The following is a 25,121-nucleotide window of genomic DNA, read 5'->3' as shown; positions in this document are numbered from 1 at the left end:
TCCAGCATCCAAACTTATTTAACTGTGATCAAACCCCACTCAAACCGGAACCCAGGGCAGTTTGGTTCATTCCGTGTCCTTAAAGGAGAAGCCCAGCCTGAGCTTTTTAGGCTGGGCTTCTCCTAAGGGTAATTTTGCACTCCTGTGACCCATTTTCAGCGGAGAGCAGTCTGAAGCCTGCTCTCCGCTGACGTCACTGCCATCAGTCGGGGCAGCGCTTCATCACGACTTCCATGTCAGGATCCGCCAGCTGCCCTGATTGATGGCAGTCTCAGCGAGCCGCTGAGACAGCCTCTCCCCGGCTCTGGACTTCAATGCTCATGGAGAAGCAGAGAGGAAAGAGGCTGATTGACAGTCAGCCTCTTTCCTCTCAGGGATCTGTGAGAACCGAGCCAGCGACGATGTTCAGTGGCTCGGTTCTCAGTGCACAGACTGCGGGGGACAGCTGGAGCATCAGTCTGGTGCTCCATCCAGCGAGGTAAGTATGAATCTCAAATAAAAATGTAACCCATACTTCTTTTTTAAGAAAGTTGTTTTTTCCACTCCTGAAATTTTGGGTCCTTCCTCTCTCATCTCTCCTTTCGCCAGGGTCTTTATCTACTCTATTTCTCGTTACTCTTTTCTGAATATTAAAGCGGGAGTTCACCCATAAAAGTCGAAGCTGTACTTACCGTTGTAGAGAGCGATCTTCTCCGCCGCTTCCGGGTATGGTCTTCGGGAGTGGGCGTTCCTATTTTGATTGACAGTCTTCCGACAGGCTTCCGACGGTCGCATCCATCGCGTCACGAGTAGCCGAACGTCGGTGCGGCTCTATACTGTGCCTGCGCACCGACGTTCGGCTACTTTCGTAAAATCGTGACGCGATGGATGCGACTGTCTGAAGCCTGTCAATCAAAATAGGAACTCTCAGTCCCGAAGCCCATACCCGGAAGCGGCGGAGAAGATCGCTCTCTACAACGGTAAATACAGCTTCGATTTTAAAACAACTAGCCAATTCCCCTAGACAAAATGAGCAGGAATCTAAGGTTAAAAAATGTTAGTTCTGGGTGAACCTCCACTTTAAATTCCTGTACGTATTAATGAACATTTGCTGTATGACTTAGCAGTGCTCACATGACGGGGGGGGGGGGGGGGGTTACTATAAAATAAGATCTTATTACCTCCTCTGTTGCCACTTCCAGCAATGTCTTCCCTCGACTTCCTCCCGACTCACCTCTCACCCGAAAGTTCCTATTTATTCCTGACATCACTTCCTGCCTTCCATAGAGACTTCCTGTCTGGGTCAAAGTAAGATCACCATCTTGTGGCGCGCAGAGGAACTGCAGGCTTGTGCTGTGTGTATATGTACTGTATATCCTTATAGATGGGTACATCTCTACTCCCACCAAGGCGGAAAGAAATATACACTATATTACCAAAAGTATTGGGGCGCCTGCCTTTTCAAGCATATAAACTTTAATGGCATTCCAGTCTTAGTCCGTAGGGTTTAATACAGAGTTGGCCCACCCTTTGCAGCTATAACAGCTTCAACTCTTCTAGGAAGGCCGTCCACAAGGTTTAGGAGGGTGTCTATGGGAATGTTTGACCATTCATCCGGAAGCGCATTTGTGAGGTCAGGCATTGATGTTGGACGAGAAGTACATCATCCCTTTAATCCAGGACACATATGAAATACACAGTTTCTGAGGCTGATTTAATGCAGATAAGGCACCAAGTGAGTTTAATTACCTCCTTAATCAGCCACAGAACCTGTGTAATTAATATGTGTCCTGGATTAAAGGGATGATGTGGCAACCCTAACGAGAAGGTCTGGATCGCAGTCTCCACTCTAATTCATGCCAAAAGTGTTCTGTCGGGGGTTGAGTTCAGGACTCTGTGCAGGTCAGTCAAGTTACTCCACCCCAAACTTGCTCATCCATGTCTTTATGGGCCTTGCTTTGTGCCATTAAAGTTCATGTGCATGTAGGTGTCCCAATACTTTTGGTAATATAGTGTATAGGAGACGAAACAGACAGAATCATTGTTAGACTGTACAGGCTTTATTGGTAAAGTTATGTACACAATCCCACCATTGCTGTGAATTTTCATTACGATGTTTGAATGTTGTATAACCTCTGTGGACAAAACACGTTGTATTTGCGATATTCATGACCCGTAATGGGCGGTACGGGATGTTTGCATTAGTTCTATTGTTTTCTACTTGCAAATAATTAAATATTAACATAAAAATGTCGGAAAATATTTTATAGTCCTCTGATTGATCAAAGACAAGGACTAACGTCACCTGGAAGAAAGAGTACTGGAAGTTCATGGTAAACGCACACAAACGTGCACCTGGACGTCATTTTGACGAAACGCTTAGGGGGATCTCCCTCGAAACAACAAACCTAAGGCTTTTATATTGATCTTTGTTGTTGCAAGTGCAATATTTTACAATATTTTGCAATAAACCTAAAAGGATTTTATTCTGTAAGGAGCTTTTGTCTCTTTGTTCATTTAGATCCCCACCTCTTTAAGGTTGCCTACCCTTGGTCTAAATTATTATTTAGGATTCAAGAAATTGCTTACTTGTAGGCCTCATGTACACTGCTGCTGGTAAACGGACGTTTAGGAGCAGTTAAGCATTTTTTTCAACGGCTTCTGAACTCTCCTCTGTGTTATCTTATCAGTACATGTACACACGATCCCCGATCTCTCCTCTGTGTTATCTTATCAGTACATGTACACAGGATCCCCAATCTCTCCTCTGTTATCTTATCAGTACATGTTCACAGGATCCCCGATCTCTCCTCTATGTTATCTTATCAGTACATGTACACACGATCCCCGATCTCTCCTCTATGTTATCTTATCAGTACATGTACACACGATCCCCGATCTCTCCTCTATGTTATCTTATCAGTACATGTACACAGGATCCCCGATCTCTCCTCTATGTTATCTTATCGGTACATGTACACAGGATCCCCGATCTCTCCTCTGTGTTATCTTATCAGTACATGTACACAGGATCCCCGATCTCTCCTCTATGTTATCTTATCAGTACATGTACACAGGATCCCCGATCTCTCCTCTGTGTTATCTTATCAGTACATGTACACAGGATCCCCGATCTCTCCTCTGTGTTATCTTATCAGTACATGTACACAGGATTCCCGATCTCTCCACTATGTTATCTTATCGGTACATGTACACAGGATCCCCAATCTCTCCTCTATGTTATCTTATCAGTACATGTACACAGGATCCCCAATCTCTCCTCTGTTATCTTATCAGTACATGTACACAGGATCCCCGATATCTCCTCTATGTTATCTTATCAGTACATGTACACAGGATCCCCGATCTCTCCTCTATGTTATCTTATCAGTACATGTACACAGGATCCCCGATCTCTCCTCTATGTTATCTTATCAGTACATGTACACAGGATCCCCGATCTCTCCTCTATGTTATCTTATTAGTACATGTACACAGGATCCCCGATCTCTCCTCTATGTTATCTTATCAGTACATGTACACAGGATCCCCGATCTCTCCTCTGTGTTATCTTATCAGTACATGTACACAGGATCCCCGATCTCTCCTCTGTTATCTTATCAGTACATGTACACACGATCCCAAATCTCCTCTATGTTATCTTATCAGTACATGTACACAGGATCCCCGATCTCTCCTCTATGTTATCTTATCAGTACATGTACACAGGATCCCCGATCTCTCCTCTATGTTATCTTATCAGTACATGTACACAGGATCCCCGATCTCTCCTCTGTGTTATCTTATCAGTACATGTACACAGGATCCCCGATCTCTTCTCTATGTTATCTTATCAGTACATGTACACAGGATCCCCGATCTCTTCTCTGTGTTATCTTATCAGTACATGTACACAGGATCCCCGATCTCTCCTCTATGTTATCTTATCAGTATATGTACACAGGATCCCCGATCTCTCCTCTGTGTTATCTTATCAGTACATGTACACAGGATCCCCGATCTCTTCTCTGTGTTATCTTATCAGTACATGTACACAGGATCCCCGATCTCTCCTCTATGTTATCTTATCAGTATATGTACACAGGATCCCCAATCTCTCCTCTGTGTTATCTTATCAGTACATGTACACAGGATCCCCGATCTCTCCTCTGTTATCTTATCAGTACATGTACACAGGATCCCCGATCTCTCCTCTATGTTATCTTATCAGTACATGTACACAGGATCCCCGATCTCTCCTCTATGTTATCTTATCAGTACATGTACACAGGATCCCCGATCTCTCCTCTATGTTATCCTATCAGTACATGTACACACGATCCCCGATCTCTCCTCTATGTTATCTTATCAGTACATGTACACAGGATCCCCGATCTCTCCTCTATGTTATCTTATCAGTACATGTACACAGGATCCCAGATCTCTCCTCTATGTTATCTTATCAGTACATGTACACAGGATCCCCGATCTCTCCTCTGTGTTATCTTATCAGTACATGTACACAGGATCCCCGATCTCTCCTCTGTTATCTTATCAGTACATGTACACACGATCCCTGATCTCTCCTCTATGTTATCTTATCAGTACATGTACACAGGATCCCCGATCTCTCCTCTATGTTATCTTATCAGTACATGTACACAGGATCCCCGATCTCTCCTCTATGTTATCTTATCAGTACATGTACACAGGATCCCCGATCTCTCCTCTATGTTATCTTATCAGTACATGTACACAGGATCCCCGATCTCTCCTCTGTTATCTTATCAGTACATGTACACAGGAAACCCGATCTCTCCTCTATGTTATCTTATCAGTACATGTACACAGGATCCCCAATCTCTCCTCTGTTATCTTATCAGTACATGTACACAGGAAACCCGATCTCTCCACTATGTTATCTTATCAGTACATGTACACAGGATTCCCGATCTCTCCTCTATGTTATCTTATCAGTACATGTACACAGGATCCCCGATCTCTCCTCTATGTTATCTTATCAGTACATGTACACAGGATCCCCGATCTCTCCTCTATGTTATCTTATCAGTACATGTACACAGGATCCCCCATCTCTCCTCTATGTTATCTTATCAGTACATGTTCACAGGATCCCCAATCTCTCCTCTATGTTATCTTATCACTACATGTACACAGGATCCCCGATCTCTCCTCTATGTTATCTTATCAGTACATGTACACAGGATCCCCGATCTCTCCTCTATGTTATCTTATTAGTACATGTACACAGGATCCCCGATCTCTCCTCTATGTTATCTTATCAGTACATGTACACAGGATCCCCGATCTCTCCTCTGTGTTATCTTATCAGTACATGTACACAGGATCCCCGATCTCTCCTCTATGTTATCTTATTAGTACATGTACACAGGATCCCCGATCTCTCCTCTATGTTATCTTATCAGTACATGTACACAGGATCCCCGATCTCTCCTCTGTGTTATCTTATCAGTACATGTACACAGGATCCCCGATCTCTCCACTATGTTATCTTATCAGTACATGTACACAGGATCCCCGATCTCTCCTCTGTTATCTTATCAGTACATGTACACACGATCCCCAATCTCCTCTATGTTATCTTATCAGTACATGTACACAGGATCCCCGATCTCTTCTCTGTGTTATCTTATCAGTACATGTACACAGGATCCCCGATCTCTCCTCTATGTTATCTTATCAGTACATGTACACAGGATCCCCGATCTCTCCTCTGTGTTATCTTATCAGTACATGTACACAGGATCCCCGATCTCTCCTCTATGTTATCTTATTAGTACATGTACACAGGATCCCCGATCTCTCCTCTATGTTATCTTATCAGTACATGTACACAGGATCCCCGATCTCTCCTCTGTGTTATCTTATCAGTACATGTACACAGGATCCCCGATCTCTCCTCTGTTATCTTATCAGTACATGTACACACGATCCCCAATCTCCTCTATGTTATCTTATCAGTACATGTACACAGGATCCCCGATCTCTCCTCTGTTATCTTATCAGTACATGTACACAGGATCCCCGATCTCTCCTCTATGTTATCTTATCAGTACATGTACACAGGATCCCCGATCTCTTCTCTGTGTTATCTTATCAGTACATGTACACAGGATCCCCGATCTCTCCTCTATGTTATCTTATCAGTACATGTACACACGATCCCCGATCTCTCCTCTATGTTATCTTATCAGTACATGTACACAGGATCCCCGATCTCTCCTCTATGTTATCTTATCAGTACATGTACACAGGGTCGTTTACAGTTGTTTTAAGGGAGTTGAATTTAGAGGCTTTTTCCGGAACCCAAAAAAATGTAACCTGTAACCTGAGTTTAGCCACGTTTTCGTTTATAAGCGTTCTTAAAGAGGAACATGTAAGATATGGAAGAAACACAATTTTCGGGGGTGGGGGGGGGGGGGATGTGTCAGAGTCCAGGACAAGGCAGTAAACGGATCAGAATCGGGTTCAGGTAGGGACAGGGCTTACAGAAGCAATTCTGGAGCATTGAGCTCTGGTTAAGGGGCGGGCTTATATAGTCCAGCAGACCCAGATCAGGTGTGTTTGATGGCTGGTTGAAAGTCTAGGTGGAGAGACACCCGTTGTTGGCCACCAGAACTACACCCACTGGTACCGAACGCAACAGTGCCACCAGCAGGTGAGCCCAGTAATGACACCATTCCTGACAGAGGCACACACACACAGGCAGAGAGAGAGAGAGAGAGAGAGAGGCACAGCAAAAGAGGTAGAGACAGGAACAACGATAAAGATAGGCACAGAAAGAGAGAAACAGGCAGAAAGAGAGAGAGAGAGACAGGCAGAGAAAGAGAGAGACAGGCAGAGAAAGAGAGACAGACAGCAGAGAGAGACAATCAGCAGAGAGAGAGACATCAGAGAGAGAGAAGCAGAGAGAGAGACCGATTGGCAGAGCTCTAGAGAGAGGCTCCATTCTTAAAGCACACTGCTCTCTTTTCTCACAAAATGGCTGAAATAGTTAATAATTTACATGTTTTCCCCGCATTGTGGACATTTGAGAGGGTCTCCTGAGGTTATCTTTAAAAAAGCTTCTAACCTCAACAGCTGCTAAACTCAGTTTGTAAAAGCTGTTAAACGGAGGTTTTTCACTGTCGTTTATCACCAGTTTCCAGCGTTCCGAAGAAATTTTCAACTTCCCCGTGTACATGAGGCCTTAGGGCCATGTTCCTCAGGGCTGCAGTCCCTCTGAGCTCCACAAGGTGGTGATCTCACATCTAGCCAGACAGGAAGTCTGTATGGAGGGCAGGAAGTGATGTCAGGGGCAGACAGGAAGTGTTGTCAGGCTCAGACAGGAAGTTCTGTGTTTGAGGAATTATAAAGAAGAAGATTTGCTGGAACTGGCAGCAGAGGAGGTAATAAGATATTATTTTATCATAGCTCTGATCATTGTCTATTATTTAGAACCAAATTTATCTGTCCATCTTTCCCCTTTAATTGTCCCTCATTTCAGTCTGATGTACACACAGACAAATCAATATACTATTTATCTGCCCAAAGTGTTTTTATCACTCTCAGTACTCAGATTTCAGATGATTTCCCGTATTGAAGTGAAAACACTGGTAGAAAAGAAAAGTAATGGTGACATAAAACATAAGTGGGTGTAACCCGATCACATTGTCACCAAACGTCAATCCCAAATAAAAGGTTTCCAAGTTCTTACCTCTCTGAATGAAGCGCCGATGCAGGCTGAAGTCTTCTTCAGAATCCAACACAACCAGGGAGTGGCGATCTCCTGGTCCTCCACAGAGCTCTGTGATTCCTCCTGCTGGTCTCCTCCTCATCACAGGACAGGGATATGGTACAAAGACACAGTAGTGACATTGAGTTTGATTAGAAAAATCACAGAGGAGGATCAGGAAATGGAAAGACCGGGAAGAATTTGGTTTCTGAAGAAGATTTCGGCCAGCATGTTGTCTGCATCAGAGTGTTGCTCTATGGTTTTGGTGGAAGGAGAGGTACAGATTTATTTTCATTACATAGTAAGTCATCATGGTTTGTATGTATGGGGGTGTGTAGGGGGTTCAGCCTCTGAGTTAATGCATTTCCATCTCAGTAAGTTGGATGGAATTTTTAATATTTACACCCAGTAACAATCAATTATTGGTCTATAGGAAACCTGTATAGATCACATGACCAATAAGAATGGAGGAGAACCAGAGTCACATGATCGAAAAGATACTAAACCTCACCCTGGAGATCATCTACCTGCTGACCGGAGAGGTGAGGAGGATTCTGGGAGGTCACATGACATCACTCTTATCTCTATTAATAAAACACAGACCTGACTGGAGAGGTGAGGAGGGTTCTGGGAGGTCACATGACATCACTTTTATCTCTATTAATAAAAACACAGACCTGACTGGAGAGGTGAGGAGGATTCTGGGAGGTCACATGACATCACTCTTATCTCTATTAATAAAACACAGACCTGACCGGAGAGGTGAGGAGGATTCTGGGAGTCTAACATGATATTCCTATTGGTTCTCCAATACAGAGATTTCCTCTTGTGAAGTCAGGTGATCATATGACCATCACAGTGCCTCCATGTGACTCCCTAAAACCTCCGAGACACAACATGGAGAAGATTCTAGAAGTCACCAAGAAGATGATGAAGCTGCTGACAGGAGAGGTGAGGAGGATTCTGGGAATTCTGGGACATTATCCAGTAACAGACAAGGGGTGTGTCTGGATGGTGACTGTATCATTGTGTGTGTCAGGTTCCTATAAGGTGTCAGGATGTCACTGTCTATTTCTCCATGGAGGAGTGGGAGTATTTAGAAGGACACAAGGATCTCTACAATGACGTCATGATGGACAATCAGCCGCCCCTCACATCACCGGGTAAGAGGAGACTTTATTGTAAAGGAGAGAGCAGTACGGAGGCTCCACCTAGATCCCCCATCATCTGATAAACACATAGAAACAATGTATTCAGTCAGTGTGTGTGTTTCCTACAGATGGATCCAGTAATGGGAACCCACCAGAGAGATGTCCCCGTCCTCTGTATTCCCGGGATTCCACACAGGAAGATCAGGTTGGTGGGATGAAGCATCTAGAACATGACAATGACTTGTGGAGGTGGTGTATGGATCCTTCAAGATGTTTTCTTGGTTTAGGGTGAAGATCTGATGATCATGAAAGTTGAGGATGAAGCAGAAGAGACGTATGTGAGGGATGATCAGCAATATACGGAGGAGGCTGGAATGACGAGGACATTCATAGAGGAGGACACTCCTACAGAGATCAGCACAGGTGACCCATAATATATTCAGAGAGCAGTACGGAGGCTCCACCTAGATCCCCCATCATCTGATAAACACATAGAAACAATGTATTCAGTCAGTGTGTGTGTTTCCTACAGATGGATCCAGTAATGGGAACCCACGAGAGAGATGTCCCCGTCCTCTGTATTCCCGGGATTCCACACAGGAAGATCACACCATCCCCCACCATCATCAGGTAGGTGGAGTTGAGGGTCGGGAACATAAAGTGATTGAACACTCTGACATGTGGAGATGATGTGTGGACTCTACAAGATGATATTTTCTATGTGATCTCACATCATAAATACTTCTATGTTACCGATGTTATTTTCTGCCATTCTGTTGGTTTAGGGTGAAGATCTGATGATCATGAAAACTGAGTGTGACGTAGAAGAGACGTATGTGAGGGATGATCAGCAATATACGGAGGAGGCTGAAATGACGAGGACATTCATAGAGGAGGACACTCCTACAGAGATCAGCACAGGTGACCCATAATATATTCTTCTCCTATTTCTGCTCTTTTACTGCTCACTGGTTGGTCTAGAGTAGGGCGGGAGCTGAGTGATATCAGCCAATGTCTTCTCTCAGAGGAGGACCAAAGGCCCTTTGACTGAAGAGGGGAAGAGTCCCAGCTGGTTGGGACCTCCACAGAGAACATCTCCTCACTCATATCTACCTGATCCAGATGGAATCTTGATGGAAGTAAAGTAACCCTCTCAGATATATTGACGACGTTTTTCTATTTTTCCAGGACACGCCATGGAGAAACCCTCAAAGGATCGTCTCACTTTATCTCCAGGTTGTAAAATGGAAGATGAGGACATCACAGGAGATTGTGGAGGAGAAAAGACAATGAGCTCCACTATGGATGGAGGACTTCACAGTGTGGATAGACCATGGAATCCCTCTGACTCCGAGCAAACTTGTACTGTGAGAGGTGGGGCTGGGATTCAGAGGGAGAGAAAATTTTCCTGCCCTGATTGTGGGGAAATTTTTACCTCTGAAGTAAGCCTTACCGTACATCAGAGATTCCACACGGGTGAGAAGCTTCATTGCTGTTCTGAGTGCGGAAAATGTTTTCTTCATAAATCAAAGCTTGACATACATTACAGATCCCATACGGGGGAGAAGCCATTTTGCTGTACTGAGTGTGGAAAATGTTTCTCACGGAAGTCCTGTCTTTCCATACATCACAGATTGCACAAGGGGGAGAAGTTGTATTCCTGCCCTGACTGTGAAAAAGTTTTTTCCCAGAAGACCCATCTCTCCAGACATCAGAGACTGCACACAGGCGAAAAGCCTTATGCCTGCCCTGAGTGTGGGAAATGTTTTCCATGGAAATCAGACCTTGCCATACATCAAAGATCTCACACGGGGGAGAAGCCGTATTCTTGCCCTGATTGCGGGAAATGTTTTTCAGGCAAGACCAGTCTTACCCAACATCGGAGGTCTCACACGGGGGAGAAGCCGTTCACCTGTTCCGAGTGTGGGAAATGTTTTTCCAGGAAGTCTATTCTTACCTCCCATCAAACATGGCATACGCAAAAAAAGCTGTTTTCCTGCCCTGAGTGCGGGAAATGTTATTCACGGAAATCTGAACTTGTCAAACATCAAAAATCTCACAACAGGCCAGAAACTGTATTCGTGTTCTGAGTGCTGGAAATGTTTTTCATGGTAGTCTTGTCCTACTCCTATCAGACATCAGAGAACCCACATAACCCTCGATGTGATTTAGTGTCCTCAGTGCAGGAAATGTCTTCTATATGGATCATATTTGGCCGTACATCAGAGATCTCACACTGGGAAGAAGCTCACCTTGATATACACCTCAGAAAACACGTGGCTGAGCGCTCCTCTGATCTTTATCATGGAAGAAACACTTTATAAGGAAATCAGAGATCACTAAAGACTTCAAAGTTCTGTCTGGCTTCCTCTGCTAGGAGAAAGAAGGAGGGGGTGTCACTGCTGGTTGGGTTCCTCTAGGAGAGAGAAGGAGGGGGTGTCACTGCTGGTTGGGTCCCTCTAGGAGAGAGAAGGAGGGAGTGTCACTGCTGGTTGGGTCCCTCTAGGAGAGAGAAGGAGGGGGTGTCACTGCTGGTTGGGTCCCTCTAGGAGAGAGAAGGAGGGGGTGTCACTGCTGGTTGGCTTCCTCTGCTAGGAGAGAGAAGGAGGGGGTGTCACTGCTGGTTGGGTCCCTCTAGGAGAGAGAAGGAGGGGGTGTCACTGCTGGTTGGGTCCCTCTAGGAGAGAGAAGGAGGGGGTGTCACTGCTGGTTGGGTTCCTCTAGGAGAGAGAAGGAGGGGGTGTCACTGCTGGTTGGGTCCCTCTAGGAGAGAGAAGGAGGGGGGTGTCACTGCTGGTTGGGTCCCTCTAGGAGAGAGAAGGAGGGGGTGTCACTGCTGGTTGGGTCCTTCTAGGAGAGAGAAGGAGGGGGTGTCACTGCTGGTTGGGTCCCTCTAGGAGAGAGAAGGAGGGGGTGTCACTGCCGGTTGGGTCCCTCTAGGAGAGAGAAGGAGGGGGTGTCACTGCTGGTTGGGTCCCTCTAGGAGAGAGAAGGAGGGGGTGTCACTGCTGGTTGGGTTCCTCTAGGAGAGAGAAGGAGGGGGTGTCACTGCTGGTTGAGTCCCTCTAGGAGAGAGAAGGAGGGGGTGTCACTGCTGGTTGGGTTCCTCTAGGAGAGAGAAGGAGGGGGTGTCACTGCTGGTTGGGTCCCTCTAGGAGAGAGAAGGAGGGGGTGTCACTGCTGGTTGGGTCCCTCTAGGAGAGAGAAGGAGGGGGTGTCACTGCTGGTTGGGTCCCTCTAGGAGAGAGAAGGAGGGGGTGTCACTGCTGGTTGGGTCCCTCTAGGAGAGAGAAGGAGGGAGTTTCACTGCTGGTTGGGTCCCTCTAGGAGAGAGAAGGAGGGGGTGTCACTGCTGGTTGGCTTCCTCTGTTAGGAGAGAGAAGGAGGGGGTGTCACTGCTGGTTGGGTCCCTCTAGGAGAGAGAAGGAGGGGGTGTCACTGCTGGTTGGGTCCCTCTAGGAGAGAGAAGGAGGGGGTGTCACTGCTGGTTGGGTCCCTCTAGGAGAGAGAAGGAGGGGGGTGTCACTGCTGGTTGGGTCCCTCTAGGAGAGAGAAGGAGGGAGTGTCACTGCTGGTTGGGTTCCTCTAGGAGAGAGAAGGAGGGGGTGTCACTGCTGGTTGGGTCCCTCTAGGAGAGAGAAGGAGGGGGTGTCACTGCTGGTTGGGTCCCTCTAGGAGAGAGAAGGAGGGGGTGTCACTGCTGGTTGGGTCCCTCTAGGAGATAGAAGGAGGGGGTGTCACTGCTGGTTGGGTCCCCCTAGGAGATAGAAGGAGGGGGTGTCACTGCTGGTTGGGTCCCCCTAGGAGAGAGAAGGAGGGGGTGTCACTGCTGGTTGGGTCCCTCTAGGAGAGAGAAGGAGGGGGGTGTCACTGCTGGTTGGGTCCCTCTAGGAGAGAGAAGGAGGGGGTGTCACTGCTGGTTGGGTCCTTCTAGGAGAGAGAAGGAGGGGGTGTCACTGCTGGTTGGGTCCCTCTAGGAGAGAGAAGGAGGGGGTGTCACTGCTGGTTGGGTCCCTCTAGGAGAGAGAAGGAGGGGGTGTCACTGCTGGTTGGGTTCCTCTAGGAGAGAGAAGGAGGGGGTGTCACTGCTGGTTGGGTCCCTCTAGGAGAGAGAAGGAGGGGGTGTCACTGCTGGTTGGGTTCCTCTTGGAGAGAGAAGGAGGGGGTGTCACTGCTGGTTGGGTTCCTCTAGGAGAGAGAAGGAGGGGGTGTCACTGCCGGTTGGGTCCCTCTAGGAGAGAGAAGGAGGGGGTGTCACTGCCGGTTGGGTCCCTCTAGGAGAGAGAAGGAGGGGGTGTCACTGCTGGTTGGGTCCCTCTAGGAGAGAGAGAAGGAGGGGTGTCACTGCTGGTTGGGTTCCTCTAGGAGAGAGAAGGAGGGGGTGTCACTGCCGGTTGGGTCCCTCTAGGAGAGAGAAGGAGGGGGTGTCATTGCTGGTTGGGTCCCTCTAGGAGAGAGAAGGAGGGGGTGTCACTGCTGGTTGGGTCCCTCTAGGAGAGAGAAGGAGGGGGTGTCACTGCCGGTTGGGTCCCTCTAGGAGAGAGAAGGAGGGGGTGTCACTGCCGGTTGGGTTCCTCTAGGAGAGAGAAGGAGGGGGTGTCACTGCTGGTTGGGTCCCTCTAGGAGAGAGAAGGAGGGGGTGTCACTGCTGGTTGGGTCCCTCTAGGAGAGAGAAGGAGGGGGTGTCACTGCTGGTTGGGTCCCTCTAGGAGAGAGAAGGAGGGGGTGTCACTGTCGGTTGGGTCCCTCTAGGAGAGAGAAGGAGGGGGTGTCACTGCTGGTTGGGTCTCTCTAGGAGAGAGAAGGAGGGGGTGTCACTGCTGGTTGGGTCCCTCTAGGAGAGAGAAGGAGGGGGTGTCACTGCTGGTTGGGTCCCTCTAGGAGAGAGAAGGAGGGGGTGTCACTGCTGGTTGGGTCCCTCTAGGAGAGAGAAGGAGGGGGTGTCACTGCCGGTTGGGTCCCTCTAGGAGAGAGAAGGAGGGGGTGTCACTGCCGGTTGGGTCCCTCTAGGAGAGAGAAGGAGGGGGTGTCACTGCTGGTTGGGTCCCTCTAGGAGAGAGAAGGAGGGGGTGTCACTGCCGGTTGGGTCCCTCTAGGAGAGAGAAGGAGGGGGTGTCACTGCCGGTTGGGTCCCTCTTGGAGAGAGAAGGAGGGGGTGTCACTGCTGGTTGGGTCCCTCTAGGAGAGAGAAGGAGGGGGTATCACTGCTGGTTGGGTCCCTCTAGGAGAGAGAAGGAGGGGGTGTCACTGCTGGTTGGGTCCCTCTAGGAGAGAGAAGGAGGGGGTGTCACTGCCGGTTGGGTCCCTCTAGGAGAGAGAAGGAGGGGGTGTCACTGCCGGTTGGGTCCCTCTAGGAGAGAGGAGGAGGGCGTGTCACTGCTGAGGTTTTATTGGTTTTATTTATAAAAACCTAAAAACAACATTAAAATAAATATTTTATACAATTAATAATCATCCATGAAACAATTTGCTTTTGTGAAGTGGGACAAGTAAAGCCACCATAAAATCCATGTTCATGGTTAGAATTTTTAGGACCACAAAGCCTCTTCAGTAGGGTGTCTGCTCTTTGGCAAACCTCCTGTGCAAAGATGTTCCAAAATCAATTTAATCCAGTCTCATCATGGACGCACATATCCCTACGATGCTGGAAATCACTCGCTTCGGGGCACTGATGGACCACAGCCCAGACGAGGTCTTGTAATGTAGTCTGATCTCTCCGTGGCAGGCCTGCTCTCCTCCAAATAGGGTGACCACATTTCCAAACTCCCATTCATGGACACCCCCTTCCCGGGTTTTAGTAAGCTGCGCTGCTGTAGCTTACTTTCGTGCATTAGATCGGCCGCTCAGTTCTCCCCCATGTTCCCCGCATTCCAGACTGCTCGCTGTGTCAGTTTCATTCCGGGACACTGTACTGTCCCAGAATGAAGCTGCCCGGGACAGACCTGCAAAATGCGGGACTGTCCCGGCCAATCCGGGACATGTGGTCACCCTACCTACAAGCCTCCTTCGCAAAGGACAGTTCCGAAATCAATACAATACGGTCTCCTCATGGGTGCACATATCTTACCACCAGGCCTCTACGGTGCTGGAACTCCCTCGTGGAGAGGCATTGGTGGACTATAAAACCAGATAAGGGGCCAGATTCTCAGAAGAGTTACGACGGTGTATCTCAGGAAACTCCGTCGTATCTCTGTTTTTGGCCCCGGGTATCTATGCGAGTGATTCCTAGAATCATTTTCGCATAGATACGGCGTAGATCCGACAGGTGTAAGTCACTTACACCGTCGGATCTTAGATGTAATTCGACGTCGGCCGCTAGGTGGCGTTTACGTTCAGTTCTCATATGACTATGCAAATGAGCCTGATACGCCAATTCCCGAAGAATTTGCGCCGCGTCATCGTCGTTTCCGTAAGCGTAAGGTTACCCCTGCTATATGAGGGGTAACCTTATGCCAGTCCGCCGTATGCCATGTTAAGTATGGCGTCGGGTCAGCGTCGTCTTTTTCCGTCGGTTGCGTCGTTTTACTAAGTCGTCCGCGAATACGACTTTACGTCAATCACGTCGGCATCATTGACGTTTTCCGTTGTGAGCTGGAGCATGCGCACTGGGCTATTTTTCTGACCGGCGCATGCGCAGTTTGATCGGCGCGGGGGCGCGCTTAATTTGAATACAAGCCGCCCCCTTTGAATTACGCGGCCATAAGCCGGGCCATTTACACTACGCCGCCGCAAATTACGGAACAAGTGCTTGGAGAATACGGCACTTGCTCCAGTAAGTTGCGGTGGCGTGGTGTAAATGGCGTACGCTACGCCGCCGCCGATTCTATGATAATCTGGCCCGAGGTCTTTGTGTACATTTGTATAAAAATATATAAAAACTGTGCTAAAATTCACTAAACTCTTCAAAGTGGTTTACTCCACCAGAGCCACAGGGGGGGTATTACTGCTGGTCGAGCCTCTCCTGCAGTGTAGTCTGATATTCATTAGCGGGAACAAGTTTTCGAGAGAAAGGAGCCCGAGAATGTTTGTAAATGAAGAGCATTGAAGATCATTCTACAAATCAGGACTCATGGGCCCGGATTCAGAACGAAGTTACGCTGGCGTATCTAATGATACGCCGCGTAACTTCTAGGATGCGCCGGCGTATCTTTTTTCTGTATTCAGAAAACAAGATACGCCAGAATTTTGGTAAGATCCGACTGGCGTAAGCCTCTTACGCCGTCGTATCTTAGTTGCATATTTACGCTGGCCGCTAGGTGGCGCTTCCGTGGTTTTCCGCAGGGAATATGCAAATTAGGTAGATACGCCGATTCACAAACGTACGTACGCCCAGCGCATTTTTTTTTTACGTTGTTTACGTAAGACTTTTTCCGGCGTAAAGTTACCCCTCATAAAGCAGGGGTAAGTCATGTTAGGTATGGACGTGCGAACAGCGTCGTATTTTACGTCGTTTGCGTAAGTCGTTAGCGAATAGGGCTGTACGTAAGTTACGCTCACGTTGAAAGCTTTGACAGTTTGCGGCGTAATTTGGAGCATGCGCACTTGGAAACGTTCACGGACGGCGCCTGCGCCGTTCGTAAGAAACGTCAATTACGTGGGGTCACAAGTAATTTAAATAAAACACGCCCACATCATCCACATTTGAATTAGGCGGGCTTACGCCGACACATTTACACTACGCCGCCGTAACTTAGGGCGCAAGTTCTTTCTGAATACGGAACTTGCGCCCTAAGTTACGGCGGCGTAGTGTATCTGAGATACGCTACGCCCGCCGATAGATACGATAATGTATCTGAATCCGGGCCATGATTTCAGTGCAGTAGCTGTATTATCAGCCTTCTCAGCCATCTGCTGGCCTAAAGTGGTTAACATGATGATGTTGTTAGATGGAACATTAAAGATGGTACCTTAAAGAAATTCAACTATATTATTCCCGTGAAGCAGACGTAACTTGTGTAGCGCCCTGCTACTTTCATAGCTGGTCCTGCCTTAAATTTAGAGGGTGGTCAGAGATTTAGGCCCAGATTCACAAAGCACTTACGCCGACGTATAACAAGATAGCAGATCACCCATCCAATCCTGGGACGGGTCAAATTCGTCTATCAAAGTGCCCAGACAAGGGGGAGGGGCTATATATGACGAGGCGCGGCGGGGGAACACACAGCTATTCAAATGAAAGCTGTATTGTTCCCCACGCTGATCTAAATCCATGGTGTTTACGTTATTCTTCTCATTCCGAGTAATATATTTCTCTCCCCCTTGGTGGGAGTGGAGATGACCTCATCTATAAGGATATACAATACATACACACCCAGGACAAGGCCTTGTTCACACTACGAGACGTTTCTCGGGATGCAGTTCCTCTGAGCTCCACAAGATGGTGATCTCACTACCTAGACAGCTAGTCTCTATGGAAGACAGGAAGTGATGTCAAGTACTGACAGGAAGTGATGTCAGGTAAAAACTAAGAAGTTCCAGGTTAGAGGTGAGGCGGGAGGAAGTAGAAAGGAGACATTGCTGAAACTGGCAGGAGAGGAGGTAATAAGATCTTTTTTTCTTTGTACACCCAGTAACCCCGTCATGTCCGTCCTCTTCCTCCATAGTCACTGTGACGTCTTTTATCTCCAGCAGATGATGATACACACATATATAGTGTGGAAACCTAGATTAACCCCCTTAGGGTCAGAACATTTCTCTACTTACGGGGCCAGAACATTCTCTTCATTCAGGAACTCCCTCTTCTCTCCTCAGTTGTCCACTCTTTTTTAAGACCTCCATGACCTGATGTATAGACCTCTATAACAAATGTTCTATTGAATGTAAAATGTTCTGCCCTTACATGGACTCATCACAATAATGAGTCCTACTAATGCTGTGAAGAGCTGCCACCTCATCCCTTTAAACCTGAACACATATTAATTCCACAGGTTCTGTGGCTGATTAAGGTGGTATTGAAACTCACTTATAGGTAGCTTCACAAAGAGTTAGGCCGGCTTATCAGTAGATAAGCCGGCCTAACTCAGAATCTACGCCGCCGTATGTTTAAGTGTATGCTCAAACAGAGATACGCTTAAACATATCTAAGATAGGACGGCTTGTGCCATCCTATCTTAGATTGCAATTTTTCTGATGGCCGCTAGGTGGCGCTTCCATTGCGGCCGGCGTAGATTATGTAAATGAGGGGATACGCCGATTCACGAACGTACGCCCGGACGACGCAGTACTTTTACGCCGTTTACGTAAGAGATAGGCCGCGTAAAGTTAGAGCTAGGCTCTAGTGGAATAGTAATGTTAAGTATGGCCGCCGTTCCCGCCGCGAAATTCGAAATTTTTACGTCGTTTGCGTAAGTCGTCCGTGAATCGTTTACGTCCACGTCAAAATCAATAGGCCCGTACAGCGTACTTAGCCGCAATGCACACTAGGAAATGTAGTCGCCCGGCGCATGCGCAGTGACAAAAAACGTGAGGTCAAGCCTCATTAGCATGAAACACGCCCCCCCCCAACCCATTTGAATTAGGCGCCCTTACGCCCGCTAGTTTTAGGCTACGCCGCCGTAAATTAGCAGGTAAGTAGATTGAGAATCATTACTAGCCTAGCTCATTTACGGCGGCGTAGCCTAAACAGGCCACGCTACGCCGCCCTAAAGTTAATCCATTGTACCTGAATCTACCCATTAGTGCCTTATCTGCATAAAATTAGGCTCAGAACCTGTGTAATTCATAGGTGTTTGGTTTTAAAGGGATGAGGTGGCAACCTTAGTGCCGTGTCATCTGAGAACAGAATACGATCACTCAGATACATAGCTAAGCAATTGTAGGTCATCAGAAGCTACAGTAAAGCCCTGTACGCACGGCCGGGAATCCCGTCAGGAAAAAAAACTTGCCGTGCATATAGACGGCCATTCAAAAGAACCGCCGTTCTTTTGAATGGAAAGAACACGGTGATGTCATGGACTACAACGAGCCGGCGCTCGTCACATACAATGCCGTCACTGCCATCTTGCTACACTCCACACTAAATTTGTATGCTACGGCACATGCGTCGAACTCTTATCGAGCATGCGCGGGTTTCCAATGGAACAGGTAAGCATACAGACGACTGGTTTTCTCAGCAGGAAACACTCTGCTGGGGTCTTTAGAGTAGACCCTTGGAATGCCCAGAGTCTTCAGAGTAGACCCTCGGAATGTCCATAGCCTTCAGAGTAGACCCTCGGAAAGGCCAGGAGTCTTTAGAGTAGACTCTCAGAATGCCCATATTTTTCCCGGGCAGTTTTCCATTTGGGACAAACTGCTAGGGAGCATACACATGGAGGGATTCATGGCCAAATGCTCTCCTGGCAGTTTTCCTGTCGGGGAAAACCAGTCGTGTGTATGAGGTTTAAGGCATTAAAGGAACGTCCTGGGGGGAACCTAGGGTAGAGATGGAAGAGAAAGAAATCTTGAATTCTAAGATACTGGGACCTCTTTGAACAAAATGTAACTAGTTCCCAGTAAAGTCAGTTCATCTAGTGGAGTTTGTGGAATCGAAATATAGAAGCATAACCAGATTTTCCAAAAAAGCAGTCTAAAGCCCTGTACACACGGCCCGGATTCTCGTCCGGAAAAAACTTGCCGGCCGAGTGTACACACACACCATTCAAAAGAACCACCGTTCTTTTGAATGGCATGAACGCGGTGATGTCATCAACTACGACGAGCTTGCGCTCGTCACATTCGTTGCCGTCGCCACCATCTTGCTTCACCCTACCTATGCCTTGGAAGCTACCGCGCATGCGTCAAAGTCAGTGTAAAAATCATTTTTACACTCATTTCACATTTTGATTTGGATTGTTTTTTTTTGCAAATACACTATATGAACTTTTTTTTGTTTTTTATCATATATTGAATCATTATTATTGCATTGTCACTTTAACATTGTATTTTCACTTTGGAAGTATTTTCAGTTTTATATATTGAGTCTGTCTGTAGGCATCTTGATGGAGGTCGACACTATGGGCATTCCGAGGGTCTACTATGAAGACTCTGGGCATTCTGAGAGTCTACTCTAAAGACTATGGGCATTCCAAGGGTCTACTGTGAAGACTATGGGCATTCTGAGAGTCTACTCCAAAGACTCCTGGCCTTTCCGAGGGTCTACTCTGAAGGCTATGGACATTCCAAGGGTCTACTCTGAAGGCTATGGACATTCCGAGGGTCTACTCTAAAGACTCCTGGCATTCCGAGAGGGTCTACTATGAAGGCTATGGGCATTCCGAGGGTCTACTCTGAAGGCTATGGGCATTCCGAGGGTCTACTCTGAAGGCTATGGGCATTCCGAGGGTCTACTCTGAAGGCTATGGGCATTCCGAGGGTCTACTCTAAAGACTCCTGGCATTCCAAGAGGGTCTACTATGAAGGCTATAGGCATTCCGAGAGGGTCTACTATGAAGGCTATAGGCATTCCGAGAGGCTACTCTGATGGCTATGGACATTCCGAGGGTCTACTCTGAAGACTCTGGGCATTCCAAGGGTCTACTCTAAAGACTCCTGGCATTCCGAGAGGGTCTACTATGAAGGCTATGGGCATTCCGAGGGTCTACTCTGAAGGCTATGGACATTCCAATGTTCTACTCTAAAGATTATGGGCATTCGGAGGGTCTTCTTTGAAGACTATGAGCATTCCGAGGGTCTTCTCTGAAGACTCTAGGCATTCCAAGAGTCTACTCTGAAGACTATGGGCATTCCTTGGGTCTACTCTGAAAACTATGGGCATTCTGGGGGGCCTACTCCGATTGGCGATGGTTCTCTTCGTATGTGCCCTGAGCAGCCTTTTGAAGCACTTCAAAATTAAAAGGCTTGGTACTATTGGGTGATAGGCATTCAGACATAAGAATGTTGAGCTCTTTAGGACAGGAACAATGGCATTAGTCTTAAAGCGGAACTAGACTGTATCTGCGAACCTCAAAACCAAAAACGCAATTTAGTTATTTTTTTAATGTTCAAAGCAAACTCACCCATCCATGCTTCATGTAATCACTGGTTGTGACCATCTTGAGTAAGGGCACTTAATTAATGTAGCATTTACTTCTTGGAGTCCATCCGCCGTTGGCTCAGGCATGCAGTCAAGAGAGTGTGCTTAGCCGAAAAAAAAACCTTCTTCTTTCCTGAACACTCTTGGGTTGTATGACATCATTTGCCAAGGCCTGGAAACCAGGAACTAACTCTTTTATGGTCTGCCAGTTGGTACATTCTAGGGTCTTGTAGTGTTGAAGCAGCGTCACCAGGCCACACTGTAATAGTATTTATTGTTGGTTTACTGACATTCAGCAAGTGGCAAAAGGAAAGGTAACCAGTAAACAATTAAAGAAAGATCCTATAGAGATAAAACGGGTGTCATTTCGGTTCAGGGAGGTAGAACAAAATATAACAGGTTTGCCAGGGGCAAGAAACACCAAGTAACCCAATCTACACGTGCCAATTCACACTGAGGACAGCCCGCCTATCAACATCTTATATCCCTGTCCTAATATTGTCCAACCAATACCATGCAGACAATTGTCCTCTATCCATCTACAGAGAAACCCGCATAGATCACATGACCACATCAGTGAGAATTGAAGTCGCATGACCACATCAAGGATGATGGAGGCTGACCAGAGTCACATGACCACATCAGTGAAGATGGAGGAGGACCGGGGTCACATGACTGAGAGGATACTAAACCTCACCCTGGAGATCATCTACCTGCTGACCGGAGAGGTGAGGAGGATTCTGGGAGGTCACATGACATCACTCTTATCTCTATCAATAAAACACAGACCTGACCGGAGGGGTGAGGAGGATTCTGGGAGGTCACATGACATCACTCTTATCTCTATTAATAATACACAGACCTGACCAGAGAGGAGAGGAGGATTCTGGGATTCTAACATGATATTTCTATTGGTTCTCCAATACAGAGATTTCCTCTTATGAAGTCAGGTGATCATATGACCATCACAGTGCCTCCATGTGACTCCCTAAAACCTGAGAGACACAACATGGAGAAGATTCTAGAAGTCACCAAGAAGATGATGGAGCTGCTGACAGGAGAGGTGAGGAGGATTCTGGGACATTATCCAGTAACAGACAAGGGGTGTGTCTGGATGGTGACTGTATCATTGTGTGTGTCAGGTTCCTATAAGGTGTCAGGATGTCACTGTCTATTTCTCCATGGAGGAGTGGAAGTATTTAGAAGGACACAAGGATCTCTACAAGGACGTCATGATGGAGAATCAGCAGACTTCGAGTTTTGTGAAGAATGTAAGGAAGGAATTTCCCCGGAATGAGACGATATTGAACCTCACCATGGAGATCCTCAGCCTGATGACTGGAGAGGTGAGTGAAATGAAGGGGTTACATCTGACCCATGGGTAACAATTCCTGGTGGGTCAGTGAGCCTAACTAGTAAAACATTTGAGACTCTACGATATAACTTGTAGGAGGAGCTATAAATCTGACCACATTGTAATCGTATCATTGGATGTGCGTCCTTTGCTGAATCGGGCACATTGTGGAGAATAAGTATAGAGCTGACCTCTCAGTCCTGGACCCGGCCCTTTGGGCCGCCATGGTATCAAGCTGCTGCTCCCTTTGACGATCTTAAACGTAGATTTTCCCTACCTATAACGGCGGCATGGCCAATTTCCTTCTACTACGCTGAGCTCTGGCTCTCTGGAGGAAGATCCTCTCAATCCCCTTTCAGCTATATACTCTAAATCGTCCCCCTTAACCTCTCCTAGGATTACCTTCCTCTATGATCAGAGGCATGCAGATATCCCGTCTCTCTCCGAGGATGACTGGGAAGCAGTGGCGAGAACTGCCAGGATTGCAAAGGTCGCACTTGCGACAGGGCCCTGGTGTTCCAGCACTGTTGGGGAGCTTCAGCAGGGTTGCCGCCGCAGGGCTCTAAGCTGAGAGCGTCTCTCTCATACAGCCCAGAGCCTGCACAGGCAGCTCCCGCTTCTTCCTCCGTCACGTGGATGGGAGAGGAGAGAGATGATCTTATCCCTCTCCTCCGGTGTATACCGCGGGAAGTGTGAAGCAAAGCAGCTGAATTTGATCATTCACACTTCCCGCAGTGCACACAGAAGGAGAAGGGGGTGGGGAGGCGAAGGAGCAGATCGTCTCTCTCCACTCACATCTATGCGAGGGAGGGGGGGCTGTCAGTGCAGGCTCTGGGCTGTATGAGAGAGACACTCTCAGTTTAGAGTCCTGATAAATGAGGACGGCACTGATAGGCGGCATTGATGATCACTGATAGGTGCCACTGATAGGCAATACTGATGGGCTTTGATGGACTGCACGGATGGGCACTGATGGGTGGCATTGATAGGCAGCACTGGTAGCGGGCACTGATATACAGTAGGCTGCAGAGATGGGTACTGATAGGAGGCATTGATGAGCACTGATGGGCTGCACTGATAGGCAGCATTGATGAGCACTGATAGGCAGCACTGATAGGTTGCGCTGACAAGCACTGATAGAAGGTACTGATGGGCATTGATAGACTGCACGGATCAGCACTGATAGGCAGCATTGATGAGCACTGATAGGCAGCATTGATAGACTGCACGGATCAGCACTGATGGGCGGCACTGAGAGGCGATGCTGATGGGCAGCATTGATGAGCACTGATAGGCATCACTGATAGGTTGTGCTGATGAGCAGTGATAGAAGGTATTGATGGACTGCACGGATGGGCACTGATTAGCGGCATTGAGAGGCGATGCTGATGGGCAGCACTGAGAGGCGATGCTGATGGGCAGCACTGGTAGGTGGCACTGATGGGCAGCACTGGTAGGTGGCCCTAATAATCAGCACTGGTAGGTGGCATTGATAGGCTGCACAGATGGGTACTGATAGGCGGTATTGATGAGCATTGATAGGTGGCACTGAGGGGCATTGATAGGCAGTACTCATTATCAATGTAAACAATGTAAAGGACTGCCGATAACTGACAAGTCTATTTACATGTGATCAGCTTATCCCGTGGTAAAGGGCCACTGTGATTGGCCCTTTACCGTGATGTGCGATCAGCTGTGTTCGAAGGACACAGAGGTCACAGAGTGTGCTGAATGCGTGCTCCGGGGGGGGAGGGTTCTGGGAGGATGTCCATGGATGCTTTCCCAGAACTGGAAGTTCGAGGCATGAATGGAAAAGGGGGGGGGGAGGTCAGGGGGGCCCTTCGTGGTTTCTTGCCCAGGGGCCCTGAAGGTTCCAGTTATGCTGGGAAAACTGTCGCTTGATGTTTATACCTACTATGGTTTCTAACCCTACATCTGTAATATGCTCTTGGTATGCTGGTCTTCTGGTTGGCTGGCTTTGTACCTCAGTTGTTGTTGTAATAATGATTTACAAAAAATGTTTTAATAAACGCTCTTGTAAAAAAAAAAAAAAAAATAATAATAATCTAGAGCTGACCATAGAGGTGAGGAATTATGGTCGAGTAATATTTATCTTTCCATAACACAGAACTGTACAGAAGTAATGAGGAAATCGACTGAAAATCTCACAAGATCCTCGAAAATCCAGAATCCCATCACCATCCCCCCACCTCTATCCCCGATCCCTACAAGACACAACATGGAGAAGATTCTAGAAGTCTCCAAGAAGATGATGGAGCTGCTGACAGGAGAGGTGAGGAGGATTCTGGGAATTCTGGGACATTATCCAGTAACAGACAAGGGGTGTGTCTGGATGGTGACTGTATCATTGTGTGTGTCAGGTTCCTATAAGGTGTCAGGATGTCACTGTCTATTTCTCCATGGAGGAGTGGGGGTATTTAGAAGGACACAAGGATCTCTACAAGGACGTCATGATGGAGAATCAGCCGCCCCTCACATCCCCGGGTAAGAGGAGACTTTATTGTAAAGGAGAGAGCAGTACGGAGGCTCCACCTAGATCCCCCATCATCTGATAAACACATAGAAACAATGTATTCAGTCAGTGTGTGTGTTTCCTACAGATGGATCCAGTAATGGGAACCCACCAGAGATATGTCCCCGTCCTCTGTATTCCCGGGATTCCACACAGGAAGGTCACACCATCCCCCGCCATCATCAGGTAGATGAGGAACAATCACTGATAGTATCATTAGGATCTGTACATTATCTGCATTGTTACCATTGATGTCATTTTTATTCTATATTCAGAGTGGAAACCTGAGAGATCCTAAAGTTGAGGTGAAAGAAGAGATAAAAGAGGAGGATGATGAG

The 25,121-nt window shown here is 47.4% G+C and overlaps 1 protein-coding gene and 1 long non-coding RNA gene across 2 annotated transcripts; both read left to right on the top strand.

Annotated features, from left to right (window-relative positions):
• Positions 1-7,210: 7,210 nt before the first annotated feature.
• LOC120910747 lies at positions 7,211-8,587 on the top strand. Its single transcript, XR_005741560.1, has 3 exons — positions 7,211-7,409; positions 8,169-8,277; positions 8,552-8,587. It is a non-coding gene; the product is annotated as an uncharacterized LOC120910747 (long non-coding RNA).
• A 1,465-nt stretch (positions 8,588-10,052) lies between these two features.
• LOC120909603 (gastrula zinc finger protein XlCGF17.1-like) lies at positions 10,053-11,216 on the top strand. Its single transcript, XM_040321356.1, has one exon. It carries the CDS (start codon positions 10,083-10,085, stop codon positions 10,974-10,976), a length of 894 nt encoding a protein of 297 aa, XP_040177290.1. The 5' UTR covers positions 10,053-10,082; the 3' UTR covers positions 10,977-11,216.
• The last annotated feature ends 13,905 nt before the right edge of the window (positions 11,217-25,121 follow it).

This window comes from Rana temporaria, chromosome 8, assembly GCF_905171775.1.
Source record: "Rana temporaria chromosome 8, aRanTem1.1, whole genome shotgun sequence".
NCBI lineage: Eukaryota > Metazoa > Chordata > Amphibia > Anura > Ranidae > Rana > Rana temporaria.
This window is presented reverse-complemented; position numbering and strand designations above follow the sequence as displayed.